Here is a 27976-nt window from a genome sequence, read left to right on the forward strand (position 1 = left end):
CTCTGGAAGATAGCGAACTGATTTGTCTAACACAAAGTATTTCAGATAAACTATTTTTCTACAAAAACATGCCTTTTCCCACATCACTTACACTTGAAGTATATTGAGAGGGGATCTTCTAATAGTCAGTATAAAGAGGGTACGATAACAGCAAGAAAATCCTGTTTCTGTAAACATATGGCAACCCGACTACTGTTTAAAGACACATTTGAAACACTGTGAGCAAACACAAACTAACACAAACCTGATATATGAAAGCTCGGGCCACCACACACGGTATGTTAGCATGTGACTGCTAACACCTTAGCTACCTAGCTGTCACAGAATGATTATAAGGTAGTTTCACTGATGAAGAAAAATCATGGACTGTAAAATAAATACATTTTTAATAAACCCGTGAGAAGGACAGAGTGCTACAAAACGCCTTTTCTCAAAAACACCTTTTCTAACCTACAGATGGCGGTAACTTCCCAACAACGTCTCTTTTGCTAATCACTTCCTTCGGTCAGAGGACAACAAAATGGCCGCCGCGTTATGTCGATAACGTTCCTGTCAGTCTCAATGTTACGACGTTTAATTTAACGGCTTTCGTTTTGAGTAACCGTTACATTTACCGTTTGAGAACCCGCACCTGTTACCACATTTCGACGCCGTCATGTTCCAGGTTATCGGCGGAAAGAGCGTCCAGGTGACGACGGCGGCGGCGGCTCGGCTCCTTGCACCCAGGAGCTCCGTGCTCGTGGAGGCCGTACGCGGCCGAAAGTCCCGTACCGACCCGAAGGCCAAGTCCAAAGAGGGTCGGATCAAAGTGCCTCCCCCCGTCGACCCGGTGGAGATGGTGGTGCTCAAGGAGAGATACACGGAGTACCAGCTAATCATGAGGGCGCTCCGGTACGTTTAAAGCTCCGAGTATATCTGTGGGTTAAATTTTCTCAAAAGTAATTATTAAAATTAATTCTATTTAATTTAAGCTAAAAGTAACTTTTTATTTTTAATTAATTTAATTCTTTTCTTCTTTTTCTTTTAATTAAATTTAATTCAACTTAATTTCATTATACAGTTTCACTTGCCCCGGACATAGACAAGTAACCCTTTCTAATAAAGGGGTCTTAAATAAAAAAAAAAGAAGAGAAAATAAAATAAAAAAGTCTTAAAATGTCTTAAATTTAAGTTGGTGGACACTGGTGACTTGGCTTTTTCCTCTTTCAGTCTGGAGTTTAAGGAGGAGGTGCTGCGAAAAAAGTACGAGGAAGAGACGGGCTCCCAGGCAGAGGAGAGGGCGAGGCAGGAGGCAGAGGAGCATCGTGCCCTCATGGCCTGGAACGACCAGGAGAACCTCCGCCTGCTCAAAATCAGGTGAGAAGAAGGAGTGCATTTTTGTCTGTTTCATTAAAAGAAGAAGTTGTAAAACGGTGTGAATCATTGAGCTTCTTTTTCTGTATGTGTCAGAATGATGAGGATCCAGAGGGAAGAGGAGGAAGCTGAGCGCAAGAAGATAGAAGCTGTTCTTAAGCGTGAACAAGAACACCAAGAATTCATCAAAGAAAAAGAGAAGGAAATTTTGCAGCTCCAGGTACAATGTCTTTATTTTTTAGTTTTGTTTAGCTTTTTTCTGTCCTGTTTTTCTGCAGACTGCAAGGGAAATTGTACTTGAATTCTGCACTACACAGTATGATCTCAGGCTCACTTTGTACTTTCACTGTTTTACAGGAGGATGCAAAGCACTTCATCACTATGGAGAACTTGGATCAGCGAATCGAAGAAGCTCTGGACAATCCTATGAATTACAACTTTGCCATTGACAAAGAAGGCAGAGTTGTTAAACAGACAGTGCTGAAGTGAACCGGCAGACCAACCTGTGTGTTTCTGTCTCAGAAGAAAAGGAAAAACAGACTCGTTTTGACCCTGGAAGTGGATTTTTCTTCAAACATGAACACTGAGGAACGTTCAGGGTGGGAAGGCTGTTGCACCTCAAAATCATTCATCGACCACGCTGCGTTTATTTGTCATGTCTGCTTTATGTTCCTCATTTGTCACCACAACATGTTGTTTTCTTGATTCTTCATCATTACTGTCTGCTCATGATGTGTAATGTATATACAGTAAATTAATGTTTGTTGGAGTTTCCACCCAAGATGATTTAGCCTCCATTTCTTGTTCTTTCCTGTACCTCATAGCTACTCAGAAACAGTCCAGTAATTTACAGTATCTTTTCGCAACATGGCATCAAACTCAGAAACCATAACAAGACAAGAAAAATAGAAAATATAACTACAAAATTCCTGATTTCTATTTTAAGTAAAACTGGATCACTACTTCAGACAAAGGCTCCACCTAAAGTACTGCAACTAAATCACAACATCAACTATTAAGGATCTTAAGGATCCACATGTTGAATATTCCTAAATAAATTTGCCTTCAATTAATTCACCTCACACTGAGTGACACACAGCAAATCTGGGGACAGGCTCCTAAAGCTGCTGAAAAATATAATTAAGCGAACATGGGAAATCTGCTTTGAGATGACAGAATAATGCATGAAAAGTGAGAAATGTTGGGTCAACAGAGCCTCTTTTTGTGTACAAGTTATGGTTTAATGTCTATTTTCCTGCCTGTGAAAATAACAGCAGGAGTGGGAAACTTTAAACCAACATTTTCATACATTGCTCACTGAGTTTCTCTCAGCTGCCCTCTAGGTGGTGCTCTGTGCAGCTCTCCATTTTGTTGTGTTAACTGTCTGACAGGTATTAACTGGCTCATGGAAGACAACGTGCTGCTGAATCAGTGTAATCCTGCTCTCTCAGGTGAGGCGTGCAGGTTGATGGGATAATGGTGATCAGAGGTGAAGACCTCAAGAGAAACTCAGGCGACCTGCAGCAGCTTTGGTGAGAAGAGGTCAGGGTTAAACAAGGCAGTCAAACTCAGGGAAAACTGTTTTAAAATGGGACTTTGGGAAATATCTTTTCACTTTATAACTTGGTGGCTTGAACACCAGGTTTGTCCAGAGAAAGAAAGGAGTGTTTTCTCTCTTTTATTACCTCTTCATAAATATATTTTAATTGGTGGTACAGAGTAGAGCTGAAACGAGTCAATTAATTGAATCCTTCTGCAGCTGTATCTTTAATAATCAATCATTTAATCGCGTAGAAATGTCAAACTGTCTCTGGTTGTAGCTTCTACGACAGGAGGGTTTTCTACTTTTTTCTATTTTACACAATTTTAAACTGACCACAGAAAATGCAGGTAATTGATTCACTTAAAAAATAAAGAGATTAATTGATATCTGCAGCCCGTTTTTAGTGTAAATCTATTGCTAAGATACTGCAGGATTGTAGGTATTATATTGGTTTTACTCTTTGCGAGCATCACTGTCTAAGAGCATGTTAATACTGCTGCTGTTCGCTGACTTTATTCGATACACGTCCTGAGATGTGAGCTGACTTGTCGTATTGCTGTGCACACGGTTAATGTGATTGCTAACTGGGGTTAATGGGATTGTTCAGCCGTGGCAGTGGAGACTGAGATTAGCAGCAGATTGAGATGAACTCTCAGCTGGCAGTCTGTAAGTAAGATCCCAGTATTACTACATGTGTCTTAGTCAAGCACAACTTCTCTAGCAGGAATTTAAAAGAAGTCACCAAAAAATGAAAACCCAGTCAGTATCTATTCTCATGTATCTCAGTGGAAACTTCGACTCGGCCTCCATATTTCCACCTTAGCCTGATTCCCAGGTTAACAAAAATTGTTTTGCAGCTTCAGAAATGTCAGAAAACATCCATGAGATTTTTCCAGATTGCTGATATGTCATAATTCCAGTGTTTAGGAACCAAAGAACTGCACTGAGAGCTGCTGTAGCAAATATAGGCCATTATAAGGTCTCATGCAGTCAACTGAATGGGTGCATGAATGAGGGAAAAAATATATTGTTTTGGTTCTGTTAATAGTTTTGACAAGTGATTTCCAAACTGGAGGGCTGGGGTGAAATTATTAACAAGGTAGGTTTACATAAAAAAAAAACATCTCTGCTGGACAAAATTATGCAGATACTCTGTCTTGTTTAAAGCCTTTTAAAAACAATTCAGAGAAAAAGGTTGAGAGCTGCTGCTTTAAACCCACAAGAATGTGACCTAATACAGTGAAGAATTTCTAATCAAATAAGTCTCTTAAATACAGAACACTTATTATTCCTCTCCTTTTTATTTGGTGCAGCAGGTGTGATTACATCAGCATACAAACAGCAAATGTTTAGGGTAATTGTAGTTTTTTTGTCTTTGTCCAATAACGTCTATGTCTCAACTCTAAAAGACTATTAACATACACACAGACTAAAGCTACATGTGGCTTCAAACTGGTTCCAAAGCAAACTGACAATGATCCTAGTGAACGAGTTTTCCTCTTAAGCACCTTGATGTTGGCAATAAATACATTCATAAAATACTGCAACTGTGGACGCAGGCTTGATAGGACAGGAGCTTTTTTCTCTTTAGCCTTCATGCTAACCTTCCAGTCCAAAGGGAATTACCCAGGTAAAAGTATTTTGCTCAGAGACATTTGCAGGTTTCTGGTGATGGAAAGTCTTTCATTTAAAATGTATTTAACACCAGTAAAGACTTTCATAGAGCTGCATCTGTTCCTGTTCATGCCTCTGATTTTTTCTTTTTAGCTTTTAAACGCACTACAATCTGATTAAAACTTCAGGTAGTTCTGAACCTGGTTGCTCCAAGTAAAAATAAATCTGGTTATAAAAAAATTATTAAAAATAACACCTCATTTATAACTCGGAACAAAAACATTCAATAGAAGGCTGTACACAGGCTGTACAACTGACTTTATAAAATTCTATTCTGTGATAAAAATATAGCATTAGCTCACATTAGACTGAGAAAAGATAATCCAGAAAAAAACATTAGCACTTGAATATTCAAGTATAATAAACTCAGACATACAACACATTCACCAGAGGAAAATACTGTTGGCTTCTTCCATGATTACAATTAATCTGAGACATGTGGGGGGATCCAAGACAAAGGGATTGTGTCTTTCTTTTGGAGCTGGTGAGGTGTGTTTTTATTTATTCAACCCCCACCTTGATTCTCATGTTTATTGAGAGATTATTGTTGATTAAGAAATCTGGTTATTCTGTCCAGGGTATTTCTCAAACCTCCTCTCTGCCTCCTCGCTGAATGCATCACCTATAAGGATTAACAACAAATATATCAGTTTAAAAAAAGCTTTTAATAAATAAAAGCCACATTTGACATTAACATTAGGTAGTTTTTTCAGTGTTTTTGACTGTATTTTTCTTACCAATATGGCAGTTATGGAACCAGATTCTGTGTCCGTCATATTTGCAGTTGCATTTCATGGCATTGTTGGTGAAGTCGCTCTCGGCCACTTCGTGATTGGGATTAATCACAACCTGGGCAGGTGAGAAACAAACAATTTTATAACAGAGACGATGCACTCCTTTTTCCCTGATTAACATCTTGAGTCTAATTAAATGACTCAGTTGTGGCTTTCTCATATTTACCTAGCAGTTTAGAGAAGTGCATTTTTTCTGTGATTGTAAATGTGGTTGTATACTGTTTTTAACTGTCTGCATCTGACAGTATAAACACAGCGGTCTTCACTTTAAGCCACACATGATCGTGTTCACCTGCATGATGTAGTTTCCAGGTTTAACATCTGTGATGTCGATCCACTGGCAGTCGATGTCATGGCGGTACAAATCCCAGCAGCCCACAGTGATGCCCTGATCGCCAAAGTTAGCACACTCGTACCTCTTAGAAACACCTGAGTGTCACAAATAAAAGACTGAGTGAAGTCATATAAATTACTCTTTATTAAGTTTACAAAAATCCCCATTTGATATGAACATGGGGATTTTTGAAAATAAAATGATACCTAAATACAGACTAATACATAAAATTTTAAGCATAACACTCACCTTCTTGACAGTCTGTGTCCTCCAGACAGAAACTGGCTTTGTGTCCTTCTGCCACTTTGGTACCGTTGGCGTTGAGCAGATCATAGTGGGTGAAAATATCCATGCTGTGGTAGTGACTGTAAAATACAGAGATGATGTCATTATGAACAACAAAAAATAAATTTAAACAGACTTATCTTAAAGAAACTACATTAAAAATCTAATCTTACCCGTGGCAGGCATGCCAGACCCACGAGTGCCGCCCAGCCTTTGGTTTGAAGTCGGCCCGGCCAATGTTGTGGATCTGGGAGGAGAAGCGAAGCAGGCGTCGGTGTCCATACGGCCAGTTGGCCTTGGCTGCAGATTTTGACAGACAGTCCTCTTCAGCGGCGCAGTAGAGCATGTGCAGAGGGCGGTCCTCGATGTAAACCGTCTGCTCGACCAGAGGGGCGTTCAGGACGAGGTCAGAGGCCGCTAGGTACAAAACCATAGTTTAGATCAAGCTGCAACATTTCCAATTATTTCTCTCCTCTGAGACTTTTATCTGGTTAAATAAAGGAAAACGGAATGAAAAGTTTCTGTTGTTCACTCACTCTCAGAGCAGATGACTCCTGCTGAAAACTTTGCTGCTGCTTTCTGGCAGCTGACAGTTTTGTGATGCTGGCACTGACTCAGAGCCATCTCGTTTCCCGTGCACTTCACACCGCTCATCACCATCTCTGTCACATTGCTGCTGTCCCAGTACCAGGTTTCCTTAGATTGGGTTGGACGGCAAACGAAACAAAAACAAAAATGGTGCATCGATCAGAATATAATCATTCACAAATGGAGCTGCAGACAGTTTAGAGTGATGCTGCTGCTGTGAAAAACAGATGTTCATGACTCATGTTTGGCTGATCGCTCTGGACACTGAGTAATACTGAGTTTATGATCACCGGAGGACAGTAACTTCGTGCAGACACTGAGCAATTCAATGATCGCACTACTTACGAAAGGCCTCTCAATTGCAAACCACTATAAACATAATGACAGACTTACTCTAAATATGTCAGCTAAACCACAGAAAACTTTATTTTTACATACAAGAATTTTATATCATGTTGTTTTGGCCTGCTAATTGCATTTTGTGCATTCAGCTCCTTGTGATTCTTTTTAAATGTGTCAAGTATTTAAGCATTTGTTTCCAAAATATCGTGTCCTCAAGGAGTGAGAATCTCATGAGCTTTTACAGTCCTGTAAAACAAAAAATCACTACACCTTCAAACATCATTAGAATGTTGTCACAAAGAACAGTAATTTGTGTTCCCACTTTCCCTCAGCCTAATTTATTTCTGCTTCAGTCAGTGATTTACAACATGTGGAAGAAGCCACAGAAGGACAAAGTGATTTTTTGCTGTGATATGTTTTGCTCTGTGGGTTCAGGATTCGGTCTCTGTGCCTCTTTACTAAAACTTGATATTTATTGCTGCTTTATTGCATTTAAAGATGCACTTCCTAATTTTGTTTTAACACACATCAGTACAACCAAATCCTCACATTTCCTCCCAGTTTACTGCTGTGAAACTCACCACAATTTACAGCTGAGTTTCAAAACATCAGCAATAAACTGAGATTAAAATTTATACCAAAATCTCAAAGCGCTGAAACACTGAAACAGTAAAAATGAACCCATAATTTAAGGTTATTTTCACCAATAACTTTGTTTAGATTTTTAACTTACAAAGAATTATAATTTGCTTCAGAATGGAGCTATAAAATCATTAAAATCATTTTAAGTCAATTTTCTTTTTGTTTAAATGTGAGTTTATGTGGATTTATTTTGAAATGTCAGTTCCATACCCATTGTACCCTGTCTTAGATTTTCTCTAAATCAATTTTATTGACTTGTATTTACTTTTAAATGCATTCATTTTAATTAACCAGGTTATTTGAAGCAAGTTTTATAGCAAGTTTTATAGCCATGAAAAAGGTAATAAAAAAAGCATCCTGTTTCAAAGTTGCACAATAAATCTATAACATCTTCAAATTTTTCAAAATTATCTTTATTACTTCCTTAAAATCAAGCTGCCCCTGCATCTAATGATTATTTTAAAAGAATGAGTGAATGTCAATGATCGTATTCGATTGTATTTGTCCTGTAAACAATAAATTTGTTCAGCACTTTCGGTCCTACTTACAGTGATGGCATGCATGGAGTAGCCGAGCCCTAGCTGCCTGCAAACCACCATGGCTTCCTTTGTGGTCCAGCCTGTGCTGCACACTGTGCCCCACTTGGACCCAACCTGAACCTCCACCCGGCCCTCATAATTGCTCCGGCCGCCCACTATCCGGATCTGCAGAGAGGTCCTGCTGGGAGTCAGTGCGAGGGGGGACACACTTCCTGTCCTGTCTCTGAACTGTCTGGGCTAAACCTAGGGGCTGCTCATACACTCAGTCCTCAGGCGGTGGAAAATGCGTCGTTGAAGCAGCAGTTTGGTTCTCTAGACTTCTCTAGCCATGGAGAACATTAAAGTGGTTTCCAGATGAGGTCACCACTTGGCTTTGGTGGTGAGTGGTTTTGAGTTTGATTAGAAACTTCATGTGTGGCTGCTCTGCCCACATGGAAAAGAAGCATCTATTCCATATGGAAAATATGATATACTGTCATTCATCAGTGCATGCATGTTCAGGTATATTCCAAAAATACATACACCAAAAATTTTGGGTTAGAGCTACGTCTGTTTAAGGATTTTTTAAAACTAATACTGGCAACAAGTGAGAAAAAATTAGTACAGCCTGCACATATTAACAAATATGTGACAAATGACAAATATCTCTGACCATATATGCACTAAATTTGAACAAATACACGCAGTGGCCAGTTTATAAGATATACCTTCCTACAGTATGTGCACATACAGCTAACTCCCCTGGATGGCTGAGGAAACAGGAAACACACTTGTGTCGCTGCTGCCAGAGAAGCTGGATCCAGTGTCTCAGAAAACAAACATCCACCTGGAATTTCTGATCCATCGCATTCTCAGTGTCTAGAGTTTACTGAGCTGCAGGCCTGAGGGTGACAAAAACCTTGGTGATGATTCAAAGTAACAAGCAGGTTCCAAGTATAAAACTCTCTCAGACAACATGATAGGTCCAACACTAAAGCAGCAGAGGTCTGTCGGTTATACTAAGATCAGATATGTGTATGATCAGGATAACAACTGGATTCTCTGTAAAAGCGTCTATGTATCTATCCTGCATGGATCCAACAGTACTACAGGATGGTTTAATGACACAACAGTGACTTAGGATCATTCCTTAGATATCAACCCAACCCAATAAATCTCTGTGGAACATTTTTGGCACTTTTTGACTCCACATTTTATAAAAATCTCAGCCTTATTGGGTCATTTTCTTCCCAACTGAGCAGGGAAAAATGCCAGTTCAGTAATGATATTGAACCTGTTTTAAATACAAATCAACTTGTTCCTAAGGTAATGCTGCTTAACCTGGGGGTCAGGACCCCCTAAGGGGCCTGAAGATAAGTCTGAGAGGGTCACAAGGTAATTAAAACACTGAGAAAGGAAAAAAAACTTTCTCTTGAGTACATTTTCCCTCATTCATCATTACTTTAAACACTTGGGGCCCACAAAACATTCTTCAAACAATCTGGGAAGAAGAATTCCCTCTTTGGTTCAACTGCTCATAACTGATGTTCACACTGAGGCAATAACCCACAATGAGAAGTGACAAGTAGACATGGCTTAATTTCAAGGAGTCGTGAGCAAAGAACGTTGAGAACACCTGTCCTAAAGCAGAGAAGTATAAGCCATGTTCCTGCACTAGAATAAAGTCAAATAAAAGTAGAAGATAGTTGGCCACTGAGTGTTCGTGACAGTATATCATATTTGCATATGTCAGATATCCCAGGAGACAACCTGCTGGTCAGAGCAGCTCTGCTCTGCTGCAGGAAGTTGCCCTGGTGGTGTTAATAACCTACTTGCAGGCCCTGGTTAGCGTAGCCCAAGCCCAGCTGCCTGCAGGCCACCATGGCCTCCTTGGTGCTCCAGCTCTCTCCGCAGATCAGACCCCATCTCTGCGTCCCATTAGAGTCTGAGCCCAGCACCTCCACGCGGCCTTCGTAACGTGTCCGTCCCCCTGTGAGTCGGATCTGTGCGGGGCCGAGGAGTTAGGAATCACAAAGCAGAGTGTAGATACACAAGAGCTGGGCTGGATGAAAACTCTGTTTTCTGTTAGTGAAAAATCTTACAGACATGGCTGATACCATGCTATAAGCTACAACAGTGCAGTTCAAACATCTCTGACTTGATTGCTTTAATGACAGTGTACAGTTTCTGGAGTTTTTATCCCACTTAGCCCGGGCTCTGTGTGTATTTACAGGAGACATGGACGAGTATAATCTGGTAAAATACAAACTGTATAACCAGAAATACTTGTACGTTAAAGGGAAATCACTGTTGTCAGAAAAAAAGTATGCACAAAAGTGCTGTTTTCAGAAAACTATACGAGCTCTGACATATTTTTCAATCAATAAAATTTGGTCTGAGCTGGTTTCAAGCCATTAAACTAATTTCAAACTAAGAACAAGACAAAATGACAGCACAGTTTTTCGTGACAGCAGTGAAGAAGTTTTGGTTCAGAGTGAAAATTGTGAGTATTAGCTCTAAATCTAAGATGTTAGCACAAACTAAAAAGACAGTTAAATCAGCAAAGAGCTAAATTAATGGACAGCACAATAAAAACAGTATAAAACAAGCATAAACATTGTTCAAGTTCTTTCCTGTGCTACAATTATCTAACATTTCCTAAACAGACCAGTTTTAAGATGAAACATTTTATAAAGGAGGTTCAGCTCTGACCGAGTTCTCGAGGCCCATGTAGGGGATGTTGCAGCGGACGCCGGCGTCCTCCATGTGTTGACAGTCCTCTGATGTGATGTTTTTAAAGGGGCAGTTCCAGATGGACTTCTCCAGACCAAAACACTTCACCTCGTTCATGTAGATTGGTCCCATTCCTGGACAGGCATGATTAAAGACAGACGACAGCGGTCCAGAGGTTAGACAGCGTGCTCAGACTTGGTAATAAAGTCTGATGTCTTCAGTTCTCTGTTTCTGACTGAGCTGATTTTTATCTTATTTGCCCCCTAAACTGAGCAGTAATCATTTATTAATTTCTTCTTCTTTTTTTTTTTGCATGAAGTTTGTTGTTGGTCTTGGTGAAAATATTAAAATGGTAAACAAACAGAAATAAACGTACATATAGTCACATAAGAATCATGTTTTAACGAGGCACAGGTCTTTTGTAAAAGTTGCAAGCACTGCAGCATTTTAATGAGCCTTAACCAGGTTAATAAGATCAGATTAGAAGAATCCAGGTCAGTTCACGCCTGCTTTTTGGATCCTGTCAAAACTCCCAGAGTGTTTGAGGAAATCTGGGCCAAGAAAAATGAATCACTCAAACATTTTCTCCCTGATGAGAAACAGTGATGTCTTTTTCTTTGGATTTTCTGCAGATGAAGTTTATCTCCTCTTTCAAATTATACTAATGTTACTGTTGTAAAACAAACACATGGATTTCACAGATCTGGTCATTTTCTGTAGGAGAGTGAATGAACTGGATGCAGGTTGAATCACTCTTTCATACAGAAAAGAAACTGTAGCAGCTGATGTTTCAGCGCACAGAGGAACATCTGGAAGTCCAGAATATTGTATGTTATGACATACAACTAATACCCAGGTCACTTTTTAACCTGAGGCATGTTTGCTGAGCATGCATGCTCTCTATCAGCGACACCCTACTTTACATTCACTCTGTAAACTCTCACTTCATCACTATAAGTCATAGCACCATAAGGTGACTGTATTATGCAATTTCTATGAAAGGAATTCCTTCAGCCGCCTCGTTTCCGACTTCAGTGACGTTCAGGAATGTTTCTTGGACTAACTCAGCCAGGTGGTGGTCTGACATCCATCTGAGCACAGAGCTGGTATGCTGGTGCCTCAAAGAGATTTTGTGACGAGTCTCCTCAGCCAACTTCCTCTGTGGTGGAAATCATAATGTACACAGCAGCAGACGGCCCCACCCGGCTGCCCTTCAAAAGACTGTTTGTTTCTGTACTGGTGGAATATCAGGACAGTTTACACAAATACTACAAATACCACTAACGGGGAACACACACACAAAGATAAATTCTTATCATATTTACTTACTTTGTTGGATCAGAGAATAATTATTCAAAGCAACATTTTACTTCTAGTGCACATTCCTCAGGCTGCAAAGACAGCACACCACTAATAAATACTAAATCAACTGGAACAGGTGTGGATCCTAATGAGTAATCAACAGTTATTCATATTAGACAATCACTATATTGTCTTATTTTACAAAATACACATAAATCAATAAGATAAAAGATCCAAAACACACAAAAATAAAATGTAAGTCATCAAACTCTTGAAGAATGTTCAAGGAACAGTTTGTCATTTGTTCGCTCGCTAAGATTTAAAGAAAGGATTGAAATCACTCTCATATCATTCTGTTAAATATGAAAGTACAGTCTTACACTTGAAACAGAAATTAGTAAATGCAGGAGAATCTCTGTGGTGTCCTCATATAGAGGAAACAATAAGAAGTGTCCAGGGTATCTTGTTTTCTGATTACTAATCCAACACACCTGTGTCAGGTGGATTGGTGCTTCCTCTCTCTGCAGCCTGAGGAAGTTTAAACTAAAGGACATATTGCTGTGAATAAAAGATTTTCTGAAGTGTTATGTGATGATGAGTTTTAGGATTTAAAGTGTGGCCTGTTTTCAGTGGTATTTAAAGTATTTTGATAGAAATAAAACCAGTGAGCCTTTGCAAACATCTGCCTAAAATTTAAAAGCAGGCTCTCTAAAGTGTTAATTAATTCACAAGGACACATGCTCACTTTGTCTCACACACACACACACACACACACACACACACACACACACACACACACACCCACACACACACACACACACACACACACACACACACATATACACAACTTCATTCAGCTTTAGGGTTCCCATCCCAGCTGCTTTCAGCCTTCATCAGTTTTGAGTCAGATGAGCTTTTCAGACAAATTTCGTAGCAGTTTCTAACCAACTGTGAAAATTAATATGTTAAGTGTGTGTGTGTGTGTGTGTGTGTGTGTGTGTGTGTGTGTGTGTGTGTCCAGAAAAGATAAGTGACGACATGAACTGAGGAGTTTTGTTCAAAATTAAGAACCTTCTCTGGTAAATTACTGGTGGGAATTTTAAGAACAATTACACTGAGTTCATCAACAGTAGTTAAAAACAGTTGTTGTCTTTCAGTTCCAATCATCAGAAATAGTGATTTTTGACTCAAAACTGATTTACCACTACTCACATGGAGGCCAGGGAGCTCAAACACAAGCTGGAATTGTGAAATCGACTGCCTCATTTTCACAGTAAATGATCCATAGCCTGGCTGGAATAACAGACGGTTTTCTGTTCTAAAAATGCCTGACAGACACTTAGGAATCAGAAATACTAACTGTAAAGAGTAATTTAATGACAAAGGAACTATATGAACTATATGGAAGAATTAATGTCAGGAATGTAGTTAGACAATGTCTTGCATTTCTGAAAAAGATGTAGTCATAGATGGAAATGATCCACTAAGACTTGTATCTTAGTGCAGTGACTTGGTGTTTACAGAAAATGTCTTTTCTTTCTTCATGCAGAGCATTCCTTTACTTATTAAAATAAGCTCTAAATGAGGAATCTGTGTAGGAATGTGGCCTTGTTGAGAGCAGATTATCGGCTCTCTGGGCCAAAGAGATGACCTGAGAGATAAGACAGGCTGCAGATTGACAGGTGATGACTGACGTCGTCTCTTCAGACAGTTATAAGGACATCCTGCCTCAGGTGACAAGTTTAGAGGGATTTAAGTCAAAACAAAGAACTGACAGACTAACCTCATAAACAGCAACCATCTGAAATAGTTTTCAGGATTTTGTGGCTTTGTGAGGATGCAGAAATATAAAAGCTGAGTTAAACCTCTCTGAGCCAAAGATCCGATATTTTGTGAGGTTTGCTATATTGGACGCTAAGATTAGAGGGTGAACCTTTAGATTCTTGTAGGGGATGGAGCACTGCCTCTACAGAAAAAGGCCATTTCACAAGACTGGCCAAATCACACTTGGACTGAATGTTTTTTGACTACTTCCTTTTCACTTTTTCATTGAACTTTCCTGTTAAGTTATACAGCTAAATAAAGATTAACCTCAAATTAAAATGCTCATTGCACTAAATGTTTTGATCAACAAGACAGCCAACCAATGAAAATGCTGAATCAGTGTTTGCCCGCTGACTTGTTGTTGACTTCATAGATGAAAATTGTCACATAAAGCCTGGGCAACTTATGCTGAATAAATCCCAATGAGCTTTTACTTATACGGACTGGCTTGTATTAAGTAACAACCTCTAGTTACGTAATAGTTCATTTATCCTTTTGATCATGAATCTAATTTCTGTTTGGGTTGGCATAAACCAAAACATTTTTGTCACTGTACATTTTCTTTTCAGTCACAGGGTTTTATTTCTGACCTTGTCCCATACGGGCTCCGGTGAGAGCTTCCTTGGCGCTACCAAAGCCAAGCTCCCTGCAGACGACGCTGGCTGACTGCAGGTTCCAGCGATCGTCGCACACTGTTCCCCACTCATTGTTTTTCAGCACCTCCACCCGGCCCTCGCCCACCCTGGCACCTCCCTTCAGCCTCACGTTGCTCTAGACAACAAACAGACACATAAAGGTATTTTAATCTACATAATCTAGCAGATATGTGATATCTACCAAGTATAACAGCTAGCTAGAGTACTGACTTTTGTTTGTTGCCCTAAGGTTCATCTTTAACCTCACAGCACTAACTCTTTTGAAGCAAGTTAAAAACTACTTTACCGAGGTTTTAAGTTTCTTTTTCAAGCCACTGTTTTGCGTGAACAGTGGCCCTGGCATGCAGCTGACGACAGCTGCCATGCCGCCCGCGCAGGACGATGTGGTGTTTGGCTTGCTGAACTCCAGGGGGCAGGCTGCCAGGTGGACCTCTGTGCCCGTACACGCCACAGAGTGGATGAGGAAGTGGTTCTTCTGACGCTCCAAATACAACCTGGACAGACCAGAGACAGGGTCAAGGACTAGGACTGTGATAACTTAAATACTGAGTGAGTGAATGTCTTGGTTGTGTTTACAGCACAGTGAAAATTTAAGACCTTATAAAGTGTTTACAAGTAACACATTCAAATATTTTTAAATGAATGACCACACAAATGAATAATTTCATTAATGAAAACAAAGCTACACAATCCTTCTGATCTACTGCACAAAGAAAAAACTGAACAGAATGGCTTGCATCAGAAATTCAGTGTTAAACACACACACACCCACAGCTGCCTGGGTTCTATCCTGGAGACCAAAAGTAAATCTGAAAATCATAGATATTCCTCTCAACCAGCCACATGTGCAGGGCAGATGCTTGAATAATTAGCTTTTTGTATTCTTGGGAACATCCAACATTTTTAACTAATCCTGACTTCCTTATCAGTTTAAATGTCAGTTGTTTGTGAGGTTTGTGGAAGCAGCATGTGTGTGGGTCTTTTCAGACAGCTTCAGTTTACCCACTGAATTGTTTATCCTCAGATTACCTTTTGCCAGGGCTGCTCTGTTTAGACTTAGAGTTAGCTTTAGCTTTGGATGTCTGCCTGCAAGGTAAACACGGGGTTAGACTACACAGTTAGGAGAAAAAAAATGAGGTGACAATGTGAACAATTAGAGTGACAAAGGTTACATGATGCACAATTATGTTAAAAACTGTAGTTACACTGTTTGGAAGGATGTGTCTCCTTCAAAACATGCTCTTGTGTATATCATACTCAAGTCGCACAAGACACAGATTTGTTGAAAATGACACATCCTTCTTAAATGCAGGAAAAAAACACAAACGTGACAAAGAATTACATCACTGCAACATTCTGCCAAAAGTACGTGGACACACACTTTTCCATATATTTTAGCCAACTTTTGGTCTGAGCTGTTTCCTGCGTGCACAAAGTCAAGTTCATAAGGAAATTGTTCTCCAAATTTGGTGTGGAAGAACTTGTCTGGCCTCATCTTCAACCTTTGGGATGAACTAGAAGTGGAACAAATTGGTGTGTCCATATACGTTTGGCCATACATATGCATGACATTTATGACATGTAAAGAATGATCATTAACATGTTTATTAGTAGAATGTTATTGATGTTATTTGTCTGATGTTCCCATGTGATCCTCAAGTTACCACATTGATTTTGTTTAATGTATGGCACTGCTTTTTGTTTGGATGGGATGTAAATAAACTTTATAAATAGGTGTAATAATTAAAGCATGATGGTACACTGTACAGTCAGTGTTGGTGGGTTCTTCAACTTTGTTAGTTCAAGGCCAAAGTTAGAATTGTAGTTTCTCATCCTGTAACAAAACCTAGGATATTTTGTTACTCTGCTCCATACCTGAGTCAATTAGAATTTGTAAATTTTGATTATGTTGTTTTAATATAGTAGTGTGTCAGTATGGATCCAAGGTATAAAAAGGTATTAAAAAAAAAAAAAAGGAAATGCGTAATGGACTTTTACAGTCCAACGTGGCAAACTCCACCTGTCTGCCACACTGAGCTGCTGGCCTGAGACTGAGGCCTATAACTGTTTTAGCTGAAGAACCCAGGAAGAAAAGTTACTGGCCACCTCCAAAAAGCATGCCATGATGAGGAATGGGATTTTCAGCTGTTGCATTAGGACTAATCCATGGAAAAATTAAGCCTCAGGTCACTGACACAGCACAGATTGAAAACATCTGTTCCGTCAAAAAGGGCTTCAAAAAACACTAACTGATAACAAACACCTTGTTAAGTTTGTTTGTTTTGAGAGGAAAGAGAGTGAGAGTTGCCAAAAAGGAACTAACATCCTACTGTACTTGGTTTGTGCAGTAGATTTTAAGAAATTTTAAGAAATAAAGCCCATGATCAGGTGTCAATCTGTGCATTTTCAGTGGAAATGTGAAAGAAAGAAACAGGAATAAACAGAAAACCAACCCTCAACACAAGACAACCTTCAGTTACAGCAGGATAAAATTTAAATACACAACCCATTCACATGCTGCACATCATAATAATATGATATTAGAGAGAAGGGAAGGGGTCAGCTATCTAGAAACAGGAGCTAAATGGTTATTGTCTACTCCCGACAGGAAACCCACTGTCAAAGCTACAGTGAATGGAGTGCAGGTGGACGGTGGGTTGTCCCGTGACTGTGTACCTTCCACTGGCTGAAACATTAACCTTTGGCCTGGAGACCTTCTCAGCTGCTCGCTTTTTCAGACGTCTGCAACAGTGAGACAGCCAAATTCCATCACATACAGGAGAGAGACTACATGCAAACACACTCTTTAACTGCCTGCACACACTCACACACACACACACACACCCTCTGTGTTTCTGGCCTGCACACACATACACACACACACACATTTCTTTAAGGTGAAGAAGTGGAGGGTCAGTGGTGAATAACATTTTTGACATTCCACAGGTTTCCAGTATATTATGTCACAGACTTAATGTCACCACTGTATGATCACAATTACAGAGCTATTCCAACTATTCAGAGTTCAGCACTGTGGAGGCCATTTGACTACAGCAGCAACCATAAAACACCTCATTAATACAGTAAATTAATACAATGGAAGTCCAGTCATTAAGATGGTGAAGGTAGTGATGGTGACAGACTAGCCAATTACACCTTTTACACCTAAGGTTTTTTTTAACTTTAAAAGTCCCCATTTAGTGATAACAGGGAAAGACTAGATGTAGAGTACACCCAAAATATTAACTTGAACTAAGTTAACCCACAGACAGGCAGACATAGATTTGGGCAAAAAATGGAAAATGGCTAAATTTGAGGATAATCACTACTATCACAAAACCAGCAACTGACAAATAAAGTTTCTGTATGCGCCTATCCATACATATCTGCCTTCAGAACACCTTTTTGACTCTGTTTCAAGCAAATGAAACCTGTACTGGAGTTCTCAAGAGACACTTCATCATCTTCAGCCCCTCCTTCACTCATACAATATAACTGAAAAGACTCAAGAGGGACAGAGGGATTGACACAGAACAGTTTGACTGTTGTTGCATACTGGCTTCTCTCCAGTCGTTGTAGCCTATTATGTGACCGACCAACTCCCCCTCTCCTGACCCTGCATTATTCCCAAGAGCTGCAGCCTTCACACACGCCTGAGAGAAAACACACGTTTCCCCTCGTACTACTGTGAACCATCTGCAGGGGATGAATAAAACGCCTTCGACTGGAGAACAGCCAGGAATGTGTGCAGTCATACTGGAAGGACAAATTGGGAAAAGAAACTGGAGGTCAGAGAGTCCAATAAGGAATCATTGTCCTCACATTTTAAGGCAAGAATTGTTTTCACTTTGGTGTGAAACAATATTGATAACCGCTTTGATAACTGATTAATGTGGAACATTTCCTGTAGCTTCTCAGGTATGAGGACTTGCTGCTTTCTCTTTGCTTAATATCTTTGAGTTTTCAACTGGTGGTCAAAACACAGATTTTTACCTTGGGCTTGAGTTAATCATGATGGGCATTTTCTAATATTCAAAATTTATTGCCAATTAACTGTACCTGTTTTTCATACTTAAAAATTGAGAAAAAGCAGATATCTCATTTTTCTGACCTATCATGCTGTGACAAACTGAGCCCTGCAGAGGTGAATGCACACTGGACAAAACTCACACTGGTTTGTACTTTTCCATCTCTGCAGGCAGTTAATAATCTCCCTTCAACTTCCTCTGCAGAGTAATGAACAGAAGTTGGGAACATGAAATATGTGACCCGACCGGAACACAAACAAAAAACATGGCTTTTGTGTCGATCCAAAGGAAAAACAAAGGCGTCCTCGGAAGGAAGAAATAATGCGCAGAACAGGACAATCAGGGGTTCATCCAAACAGCTCTGTCTGCCAGAGTCACAGCAGAGAAAGTCTACACAGTCAGTCACTATCATATCCACTGTAAACAGCAGCTCCTATAATGTCCACTCGTTACCAAACAAAGACTAAGTTCCTGCTTGTGGTTTGGTCAAAGTGTTGCCACTTTGCTTTACAGACTAAAACCACGGGAATGTCAAACAGGCTGTGGCAAACAACCCGTCAAAATTACAGTCACTTTGCTAAGTGGTCCCATTGTTGGTACTGGGGAAAAAACAATTTCTTCAATTCTAAAACCTGCAAATGTTAAAAAAGAAGGATCTTTAAGTTTAGGTTTACATCGATACCACTCTCATGTCTGTGCAGTAAATATGAAGCTGCACCCAGCAGCTGGTTAGCTTAGCTTAGCTTAACTTAGCTGTGAGAGTGGTATTGATCTCATCTAACTTGTCAGAACTCCTCCTTTAACTACAGGTGCAGTGGTTTCCACCCCAGGTGTCGTAAGTAATCAGTTGCAGCTTTGACCTCATGAACCCACACCACAATCAAGCTTTCAGTGGTTGCAGTCGAGTGATTATGCACTTACTTGTAGAAGTTCTTGTTGACTTTCCTCTCGTGTGGGAATCCCAGCATGCCGCAGATCACACGGGTGTTTTTGATCGTCCATCCCACGTCGCAGATCTGCGCCCAGCCATCTTTATATTTCACCTCCACTACACCCTCTGTGATGGGCAGCCTCTTTTTGGCCATGGCGACCACGGGCCGGAGTCGCACCTCCTCTACTTTGTTCTCGTCCACGTGGGCCTGTTTGGGAGAGAGAAATATAACATTTATACCTGTTTATGAATGAATTCATCTGTGGTTATCAGTAAATAAATGTGTGTAGTGGTTGTTTTGAGTTTATACTATTTACACAACATGATCTTGAATAACAAAGCAAGTCTCAGAGATGTAGAGAAGGTAAATTCCTAATTCTTCTGATTCTTATTAATTATTAATCTTTATTGGTTCATATCTCACAGATTTCTCATTTATCATGATTTAAACCACTTCTTTATATAATTTACTTGTGCAGACAGACATGTTTGCTTTAGTGTTCCAAGTAAGTTGTTTTCTTTATATTCATACTGACAAATCTATGCATACAGACATACAGTACACTCGCACATGCACATCGCAGACTTTTAAATGAGAGGAACAGACTACACAGTGCGTCATAGCCATTACATAGAGTAATTGTAGGTTTAATTCCCTAACTAACAGCTCATAAGTGGTAAACGTGACTATATCTGATTGCCAGCTTTACTATGACTCACTTCCGTTGTGGTTTATTTGGGGGAAAGACACAGGCTGCGATCACAGATTGAAGTCTGGACGCCACATCTGACTGAGAGGGCGGGCAGAAAGAGGGAGAGTAGTTATGTATCTGAAAGTCCGCCCCCTTACTCTTATGAAACTTTTTTTTCATAAAATCCTTCTATGTAACAGGGACACCTCATCCAGTCGTTCATTCATTCAGGCTGTTTCCAGTGGTCTGTGGAGACGGGTCCCCAGTCTAACCTTGTGCACCTCGGACCAGTCAGTTATACAAACTGACATCAAAGGGGGACAAATGGAAAATAATGACCAGCTGGAAACGGCTCAGCCAGCATCTCACCCAACTGTGTTTTCTTTTCCCTCAGTTTTAAATCTTTATTTATTCAGAGAGGGTTCCCTGAGCACGTCTGATCATTTTTAGAAACACTCTGCTTCACATTCAGTCAGCCATCCTTCCCACTTTGAGTACATGAATACAAACACTGTCTGAATGATTCTCCTTGAATTGTTGGAGGTATCTCCTCCAAGAACCTCCGATGGCACATAATATGACATAATATTATGATTAAAGCTTTTATGAAGAGAAACTTACAACACTGCTTAGTATTCATCATTAAGACAAAACTGAAGATTTCTGGCTGTAATCAGATCATCCTATTGATGAATCAACCAATGAATCCAGACAGTGAACTTGTGAACTAATAAGCTCCATCACACATCACATTCTCACCAAGTTTATGCATTATCATTTATAGTTAAGTAAAATAAAATGACAGCAGCACAAAAATAATTTTACGATACTTGAACAAAATGAGATCAGAAACAAAATAACAATATTTTTGCCTTTTCAGATCAGTTTACAGTTTCAGATTAGGAAATCCTACGGTTATAATTTTTGCCATGACTTGGTAGAGGAACATGGCAGACTATGTGCTGGATCCCAACCAGTCATACTTTGAATGGCCTAGAGATGTGACTGGAACTTAGATGCCAGGAATTCATTTCACTGTTCTGCCTTAAAATTACTCCTATTTTACTTCGCCCTGCTTACACATCATGGCTTAGAAGCATCGAACTAGGTGAAAGAAGGCAAAAAAAATTCTACATGCTAGTCTTTTTGCTGGGATACGATGAGGCATCCCAGATGATGCATCTATTGTCTTCTACTAAGACTCACTTCATAGGATAAAACAAGCAACTGTTGTGCACAGCGTTCACTTTGGTTCCCAACACGTTAAGTCTATTGTGTTAGGTTACTGTTGGGCTGATATCGTGTATAGTCGTCTGATCACAGCACAAGTTTCTTATCTCTTATCATACACCACAATGCAATTAAATGTAATGAATATTAGTTCTCTGATATCTTATGTAGATTTTGTTTTTGTAAGTTTTGGAGTTTAAAGTTTTGAGCTATTGATGACTTTTAATGGCATTTAGTAAACAATGCTATGAAAATTACATTAAAAAGCTAAACAGCAATGTCCGTTCATAAATTATACAACAGTAGCAGTGTGGTACTGTGTGCTAAAAGATAGCACAACTTTGTTTGTAATTTTGGGTGCACTGTCATTTGACTGTACTACCACACCATAATTAACTGTAGCATCTAAATCATCCAGATTCCTTGTGTAAAATTTCCCTGGTGGCTCTGAACATGTGACCCTCAGGTCATAAACCTGCTTCTGTCCAGAGAGCACCAAATCATCAGTCAAAGAATCTGATGCTGCTCTCTGTTATGGAAGAGCTATCAGGTTTACTGAGAAAACTCTCCACTCTATACATCACCTCAGGACAATACACTTGGAGAGGCAACTGCTTTCAACAGGTTCAGACACATGGTATACGTAGAGCTAATCAGCACCATGTGTGTGGCAGCTACAGGTGGAGTTGCATTGACGCAGTAAATGTTTTCCATGTGGGTTAAACCATATAGAGCCTATAGGCTGTGGAGCAGTAGGCCTGTTAACACAAAAGTTTATGGCCTTTTAACTGCGTCTTAATGAACTCACTTTTAAAATTCAAATCACTTTTACCACAACATAAATTACAAAATGTCTTTAAAACTATTTGGCTACTTACATCAATAACATTTGAGTCCACAAAGCCAGGAATCCTCTCGTCTTTGCACACAACTCCAGCATCTTCATCGTGAGTGCAGTCACTGTTGCCCCAGCCGCGAGACTTGCAGAATTCAATGCTCTTCTCACCTCCGTTACACAGCACATTGTCCAGCCAGATTTTCCCTATACAGGCAGCAAACTGTCAGTGTGGCTTCAGCACACCCCCAGGCCTGTGGAAAAGTAATCAGTCCAGGCCTGGAGAGGACACTTGGTCGCTTGTTATACAGGGAACCAAAAGAAGCTCATCCACAGTTGCATTTAGTCTTGAAAAAACAACTGAATAAGGAACTCAGCTAAATCCTAAAAGCGAGGTTGAAAGTTATCCCGATTAAACATGATGGTTTCTTCATCTGTGAAATATTGTGAAACGTCATTCATTTCTGTAAGAACATTCCTGATATAAATTTTAACAAGACTAAGAGCTTACAGCCACTTTAACAGCTCTGTGAGGGGGTGCTAAATGTTTACATCAACTTGCTAACATGCAGACCTTTAACAGGTCTCAGTTTAGTGTTTTAGCATAAAAGCTTCTGCTAATCAGCGCTTAGTTTTGCAGGTATATCACAGTTTCAGTGATTGTTCAGAATATCTGAATACCTCTGATGTACATGAATTTGAACTTGAATTTGAATCATATATACTTATGTAGCCGAGCACACAGTGTATAAAACCAGAAAGCTGTGTAGACTCTTACCTTGACCTTTGCCGTATTTGGCACTGTGTGTCCATCCTGTGGCTGACACGAAGCCCAGTTGGCGGCAGAGCACATTGGCGTTAGATATCGAGAAGTCATCATCGCAGATGGTTCCCCACTCTCCCTTGTAGAAAAGCTCTATCCGACCCTCGTTGTGTTTTCGAGGGTATCCGGCCAGTCTGACCTTTAGCCGTTCTGTCTGGGACTGGGAAGACGGGGATGGGGATGGTGTAGGTGTCATTGTGGCTGCAGTTGATGGTGTGGTCTGGGTTAAACAGCAAGGTAACCACAACCCAAACAGGAGGCTGAATGCTAAACGTTGCCCACGTCTTGACTTCTCCATTACTTCAGCTGCACATGGAGAAAAGGTAAAGACAATATCAGACAAGTCTATGGACACTTCTTTAAATGAGAAGTTTGTTTCTGGGTTTTCAATAGGAGGTGAGCAATAATACACAAAAAAATACTGAGTGAACAGCACAGATGTTTGTCCATCACTTGAAATGAGCTTTTCTAATTACCCAGAACAGAAACAAACCTGCTGTTTATTTTAATAAGACGACACCTCTGTTTTTGTGACTAGAAAAGTATGTTTTAAGATTTGGAAAGAGTCACCAAAAGAAACCTATTGAAGTAGATTCTCACAAGCCACAGCAGTATGCAGTGTTTGAAGCACCACATGCACAACACACAAAAGATTCCTATATTTCAACCTAATGTAAATTCAGAAGTAGTTGTAACTACAACTGAGAAGGTTCACACACAGAGGCACTGAAAATATGCTAAGCATATGGAAGGAGGATTGCTGTAAGAGTGTAGAGTTGCTCCAGCAGTTTGATTCAAACCATCTGGTCAGTGTTTACTTGACTCTGATGTGGGGGAAGAATAACAGGGAACATCTAAAAATGTGTAGGCCTCAATGACCATGCGATCAGGCTGATCACACATTAACAGCTGCACTTTACAGTATGTTTGTCCCATTTTTGCAGCTTTCTGTCCTGTGGTTTTCAGTGTCTGGGTGCTAATGTTCACTTTTACTGAGCAGGCAGCACATTTTGCTCATATTTTTTTCATATTTTTTTATACAAGAAGCCACCTTTTCCCTACAAAATGTGAACTCTGCTCTCTTAAACATTCCTGTACAGCTCTGGTAGGTACTGAATGCTTACATAGGCCTGCTATTGATAACTTGACAGCTACACTCCTGCTTAGCTTTAAGCGAGCGGGGGGTTGTCCCCCCAGAGACACAAATACAGTAGTGTGATGTGTTTGTACAGAAACCACAAACTTAAGGTACCCTTTCCAAAACATGTCTGAGACTGACTGTGTCGTCTGAGTCCGATTTCACAGTGTATGGAAGGCCCCACACGTTCACACTGAGCTTTAGTCAGCTGCGGTTTTTAAAGACTAAAGCCACATAGGGCCACATATTTGTGCTTAATATTTTATTTCTTAAACCTTAAAGATTACCTTTTTCCTTTACTACAAAATTTACAGTAGAGCTCACATTTTTGGAAATATAATTGGCTGCTTCTTTACTGGGAGGCACACAAAGTTGAATATTTTGTCAATGTATTTTTTTCAGGTTTAGCTTCTCTAGAAAGCCCCATTGGACAGTGGACTGCAACACAATGTTTCCAGATCTCAGCAAATAAATTGGTTTAGTATGAACCAAAATTATGATATGGTGATGATAGTGAAATATCAAATTACAGAAACAATGAGTGAGGGATAATTAATTAATTAAATTAAATATCTTATGCTTAAGATGTAAGAGATTATATCTTTATTTACTAACTGGTGATTCCTGTTAGTCATCAGTCTCACCAGTATCTGATTCCAGATACAGATTTTCAAGGCCAACACTTGTGTACAGTCTAACCCTAATTCAAACCAACCTGCTCCCTCTCTCTCTCTCTGTCATACACTGAACTGTTTCTCTTGCTCTCTCACCCCTCACTGAAGTAAGGTCTCTCCATACCAATGTGCTCATGGATCAGGTCTTGTGAAAAGCTCAAATCAACCAGGCAGCAATTCCCCTGGATCAACGTGACTCTTTGCTTCAACACACAAATCAGTTCAAACGCTTCGTTCATCACAAAGTCTCTTCCTAAGACACTACATGTACACATTCCCACCAAAACACACAAACACACACTCAGTGTGTTTGCTAATGACTACCAGAAGTCTGTCTGTACCTTGTGGTTTTGTAGACTGAAATAAACTGGTAGTGAAAGCTCCCTAGGCTACAGAAAAGATTTTCCCTCCTTGTTGCAGCATGTTGTTGACCTCACAGGAACTTTGTGAAACTTTATACTGAAACCATTAGACATGAGCATGAGCCACATCAGAGGGAGATGGATGGATGATGGACGAAACAGGATTAAAAGTGAACGCTGAGGGGTACATCAGCATTCAGAGATTATACTTCAGTAAGATCAGGAAGGGAGAAAACTGACATTGCTCAAGATGAAAACACACAGTGGTCGAATCAATATTAAGAAAGTACAGTTTGGGTTTGTTGGCTTTGTGGTACATTGAACTGTTCTGTAAAAAAAGGGTCTGGATGCACATCTCAAACCAAAACACACATTTCATCTGAGTCAGAAATTTAACAGCACAACATAATAAGCTATTAATAAGAACAACTTTTAGGTAGCCATGTTGTCCCTCTGGCCAGTGTTTATCCAGTCATCAAGAAAACACCTACCAATGACCGCTTATCTACCGGAAAACAGCTGCACAGCATCTGAACCGAAATGCATTTCTTAACATCTATAACTGCAGGTTTGATGGCTTATTCTAAACTAATTACTCCATGAAGATTTACTGCATTACTACAAAAGAGAAAAGAATAAACAACATTGGCGTTTAAACCCTTAGTCCATAAATCAATGAGTGGATCAACAGAGAAATAATCAGACAACTTTTTTGACAGTTGTTTCAATCATTGCTCCTTTTGTTAGTTAAACTGTAAACTAAATATCTCATTGACTCTAGGAAGCTGCAATTGTCATGTTTTTGTTTTTCTTTTTTTTTTGACATTTTATGCAAATAAGTAGATAAACAATAAATTTTAATTATTGATGGATTGATAATGAAAATAACAGTTAGTTGTAGCCCTAAGCACCATAAAAGGAATTTTCACAAGCTGGCAACCCATGCATTGCTCCTATTAATACCTTACTGATTCATAAATCAGTAGTATAGATCAGTTAAATAAGTCTCAGTAGGTGGTTCCGCTAATCTAAAACCAGATCAGCACACCACCAAACCAACATCTCAGACTCTTAGTTGGCTCTCCTGTTGCAACATTCCTCACATTTTTTAATCTTGTGCATCCTAAAACTGGTCAGAGAAACAGTCTGAATATTATCAGCATACACAAATACAGCTTGACTTTATAGCACAATGCTGCCTTATAAAGTTGTCATACCAGTACTAATGATACCTGTTTTTAGTAACTAGGGTATGATTAGAGTATTGAATGTAGCTTGTTACTTTCTTCTAACGGAGTAAGGATATTTGATGTTGAATTACAGCCAAATCACTTTGTAAGAAAGTCACTCAAATTAATAACAAATAATCTGCTTTACCTTATGTTGCCAGAATGAGGAGGTTATAACGGTTCCAGTGGAGAGTGGGGAGCTGAGTCTTGGAGTTTGGTGATCCGGACGTTCACAAACTGAAACCCCAAAGACAAAAGATGAATAAATATCCCAGTACTTCTGCTACTGCATCTCCTCGATCAAACGCGGGTCCAGTTTGCGGAGCAGTGGTCCACCTAGCAGCCAATTACTCCTTTCAGCGTTATTGTCTGTAAATTGCCAGCTGTACAGCCCTCACTAAAGGAGGAGAGGGAGGAAGGGGAGGAAGAGGAGGAGGAGGCTGCCGGGGCTGAAGTGGGCTGGATTTATTCCCTGGAAAGACACTAACTCTTTCACGGATGATTTTGTAAGAGGCTGTCCGTTCTTGCATAAGGGCCAAAAAACGTGAATCTCACGTATCTCAGACGCCGCCTACGTGCCTGTCGGAGCGCTCAACGTGTCCGCAAAAGATTTACAACCGGAGGTGTTATAACAAATTCTGTGACCCATCAGATTCTGTGACCTGACCTGTGGAAATTTCAGCTGTCTCGCCACTGCAACTAATTATCTAATACTGTATCACATACTTCTACTTATATCTACAACTGTTACCAAACTTCTCTGTATCTAATATTTGACAATTTTTGGTAACACTCATCAAGGCGAGGTTTAAAACTACAGCACTGGAAAATACTAAGTGAAGAGCTGTAAAAAGATTTCTAATGATAACATCTTGAATTTAAAATAAATTAAACATTCTTACCTTGGTCTGCAGTTGAAGTGAGCTGCTTAATAGGGCGTTATGGTGACTTTATGTGCTGCCACTACATCAATAAAATAGGTGGAAAAATGGCAGAATATTGAATAAAAAGCTACACTTTGCCTTTTCAGTTAACCTTTAACACAAAGGAATAGTTCAACATTATTCACGTTGTTGCTGAGAGTTAATTACATGAAATTAATACCACTCTCTGGAGTGGTTAAAAACTACCTAACTATTAGCTTACCGTTAACTTTGCATAAAAACTTTTTAAAAAATGGGAGCTAGTCTGCCCCAGTCCAGAAGTTACAAAACAAAAACCGCCTTCCAGCATCGCTAAACCTCACCAATGAACTCCTTTTTACTTCGTTAAAAAAGAAAGAAAAGGAAAGAAAAAAAGCGTAAAAACAACAGGTTTTGTTGGGACTATGGTTTGGCGGTTCGCTGGTTGCCTGGCAACCAGTCTCAGACAATTGATTTCTGTTAATGCTAAGCTAACTTTAGCCAGCTGCAGATATTTACCATACAGTTATTTAAACTGGTGGTA

The 27976-nt window shown here is 39.7% G+C and overlaps 2 protein-coding genes across 7 annotated transcripts; one reads left to right on the forward strand and one right to left on the reverse strand.

Annotated features, from left to right (window-relative positions):
- The first annotated feature begins 486 nt into the window (after nt 1-486).
- On the forward strand, nt 487-2134 carry mrps26 (mitochondrial ribosomal protein S26). The gene is made up of 4 exons (XM_018666231.2): nt 487-891; nt 1210-1356; nt 1450-1573; nt 1711-2134. Exons 1-4 carry the CDS (start codon nt 656-658, stop codon nt 1840-1842), a joined length of 639 nt encoding a protein of 212 aa, XP_018521747.1. The 5' UTR covers nt 487-655; the 3' UTR covers nt 1843-2134.
- Nucleotides 2135-4178: 2044 nt separating this feature from the next.
- loxl3b (lysyl oxidase-like 3b) lies at nt 4179-27867 on the reverse strand. 6 transcript variants are annotated; one of them, XM_018666212.2, is made up of 18 exons: nt 27677-27867; nt 27433-27493; nt 26679-26767; nt 23083-23433; nt 22348-22511; nt 19538-19755; nt 17265-17330; nt 15618-15674; nt 14875-15082; nt 14523-14703; nt 10786-10940; nt 9906-10076; nt 6520-6679; nt 6157-6400; nt 5948-6063; nt 5657-5793; nt 5308-5419; nt 4179-5192 (listed from the first exon to the last, which is right to left on the reverse strand). In XM_018666212.2, the coding sequence occupies exons 4-18, from the start codon at nt 23423-23425 to the stop codon at nt 5122-5124; spliced, it is 2403 nt and encodes an 800-aa protein (XP_018521728.1). In that variant the 5' UTR covers nt 23426-23433; nt 26679-26767; nt 27433-27493; nt 27677-27867; the 3' UTR covers nt 4179-5121. The 6 variants fall into 6 exon arrangements, with proteins under 6 accessions (XP_018521728.1, XP_018521729.1, XP_018521727.1 ...); XM_018666213.2 differs by lacking the exons at nt 9906-10076; nt 27433-27493; nt 27677-27867 and adding an exon at nt 8104-8259 and having other exon boundaries at nt 26679-27006; XM_018666211.2 differs by lacking the exons at nt 27433-27493; nt 27677-27867 and having other exon boundaries at nt 26679-26998.
- Nucleotides 27868-27976: the final 109 nt, after the last annotated feature.

This window comes from Lates calcarifer, linkage group LG19, assembly GCF_001640805.2.
Source record: "Lates calcarifer isolate ASB-BC8 linkage group LG19, TLL_Latcal_v3, whole genome shotgun sequence".
Lineage (NCBI taxonomy): Eukaryota > Metazoa > Chordata > Actinopteri > Centropomidae > Lates > Lates calcarifer.

Excerpts from the sequence above, each read along its gene's own strand:
- loxl3b (XM_018666212.2), bottom strand. The coding sequence starts at position 23,425 with ATGGAGAAGTCAAGACGTGGGCAACGTTTAGCATTCAGCCTCCTGTTT. Across the intron at positions 17,331-19,537 it reads GTCAACAAGAACTTCTACAA|ACGTCTGAAAAAGCGAGCAG; the intron begins GTAAGTGCATAA and ends TCACTGTTGCAG. Across the intron at positions 5,794-5,947 it reads GGACACAGACTGTCAAGAAG|GTGTTTCTAAGAGGTACGAG; the intron begins GTGAGTGTTATG and ends TGTGACACTCAG.
- mrps26 (XM_018666231.2), top strand. The coding sequence starts at position 656 with ATGTTCCAGGTTATCGGCGGAAAGAGCGTCCAGGTGACGACGGCGGCG. Across the intron at positions 892-1,209 it reads CTAATCATGAGGGCGCTCCG|TCTGGAGTTTAAGGAGGAGG; the intron begins GTACGTTTAAAG and ends TTCCTCTTTCAG. Across the intron at positions 1,357-1,449 it reads CTCCGCCTGCTCAAAATCAG|AATGATGAGGATCCAGAGGG; the intron begins GTGAGAAGAAGG and ends TGTATGTGTCAG.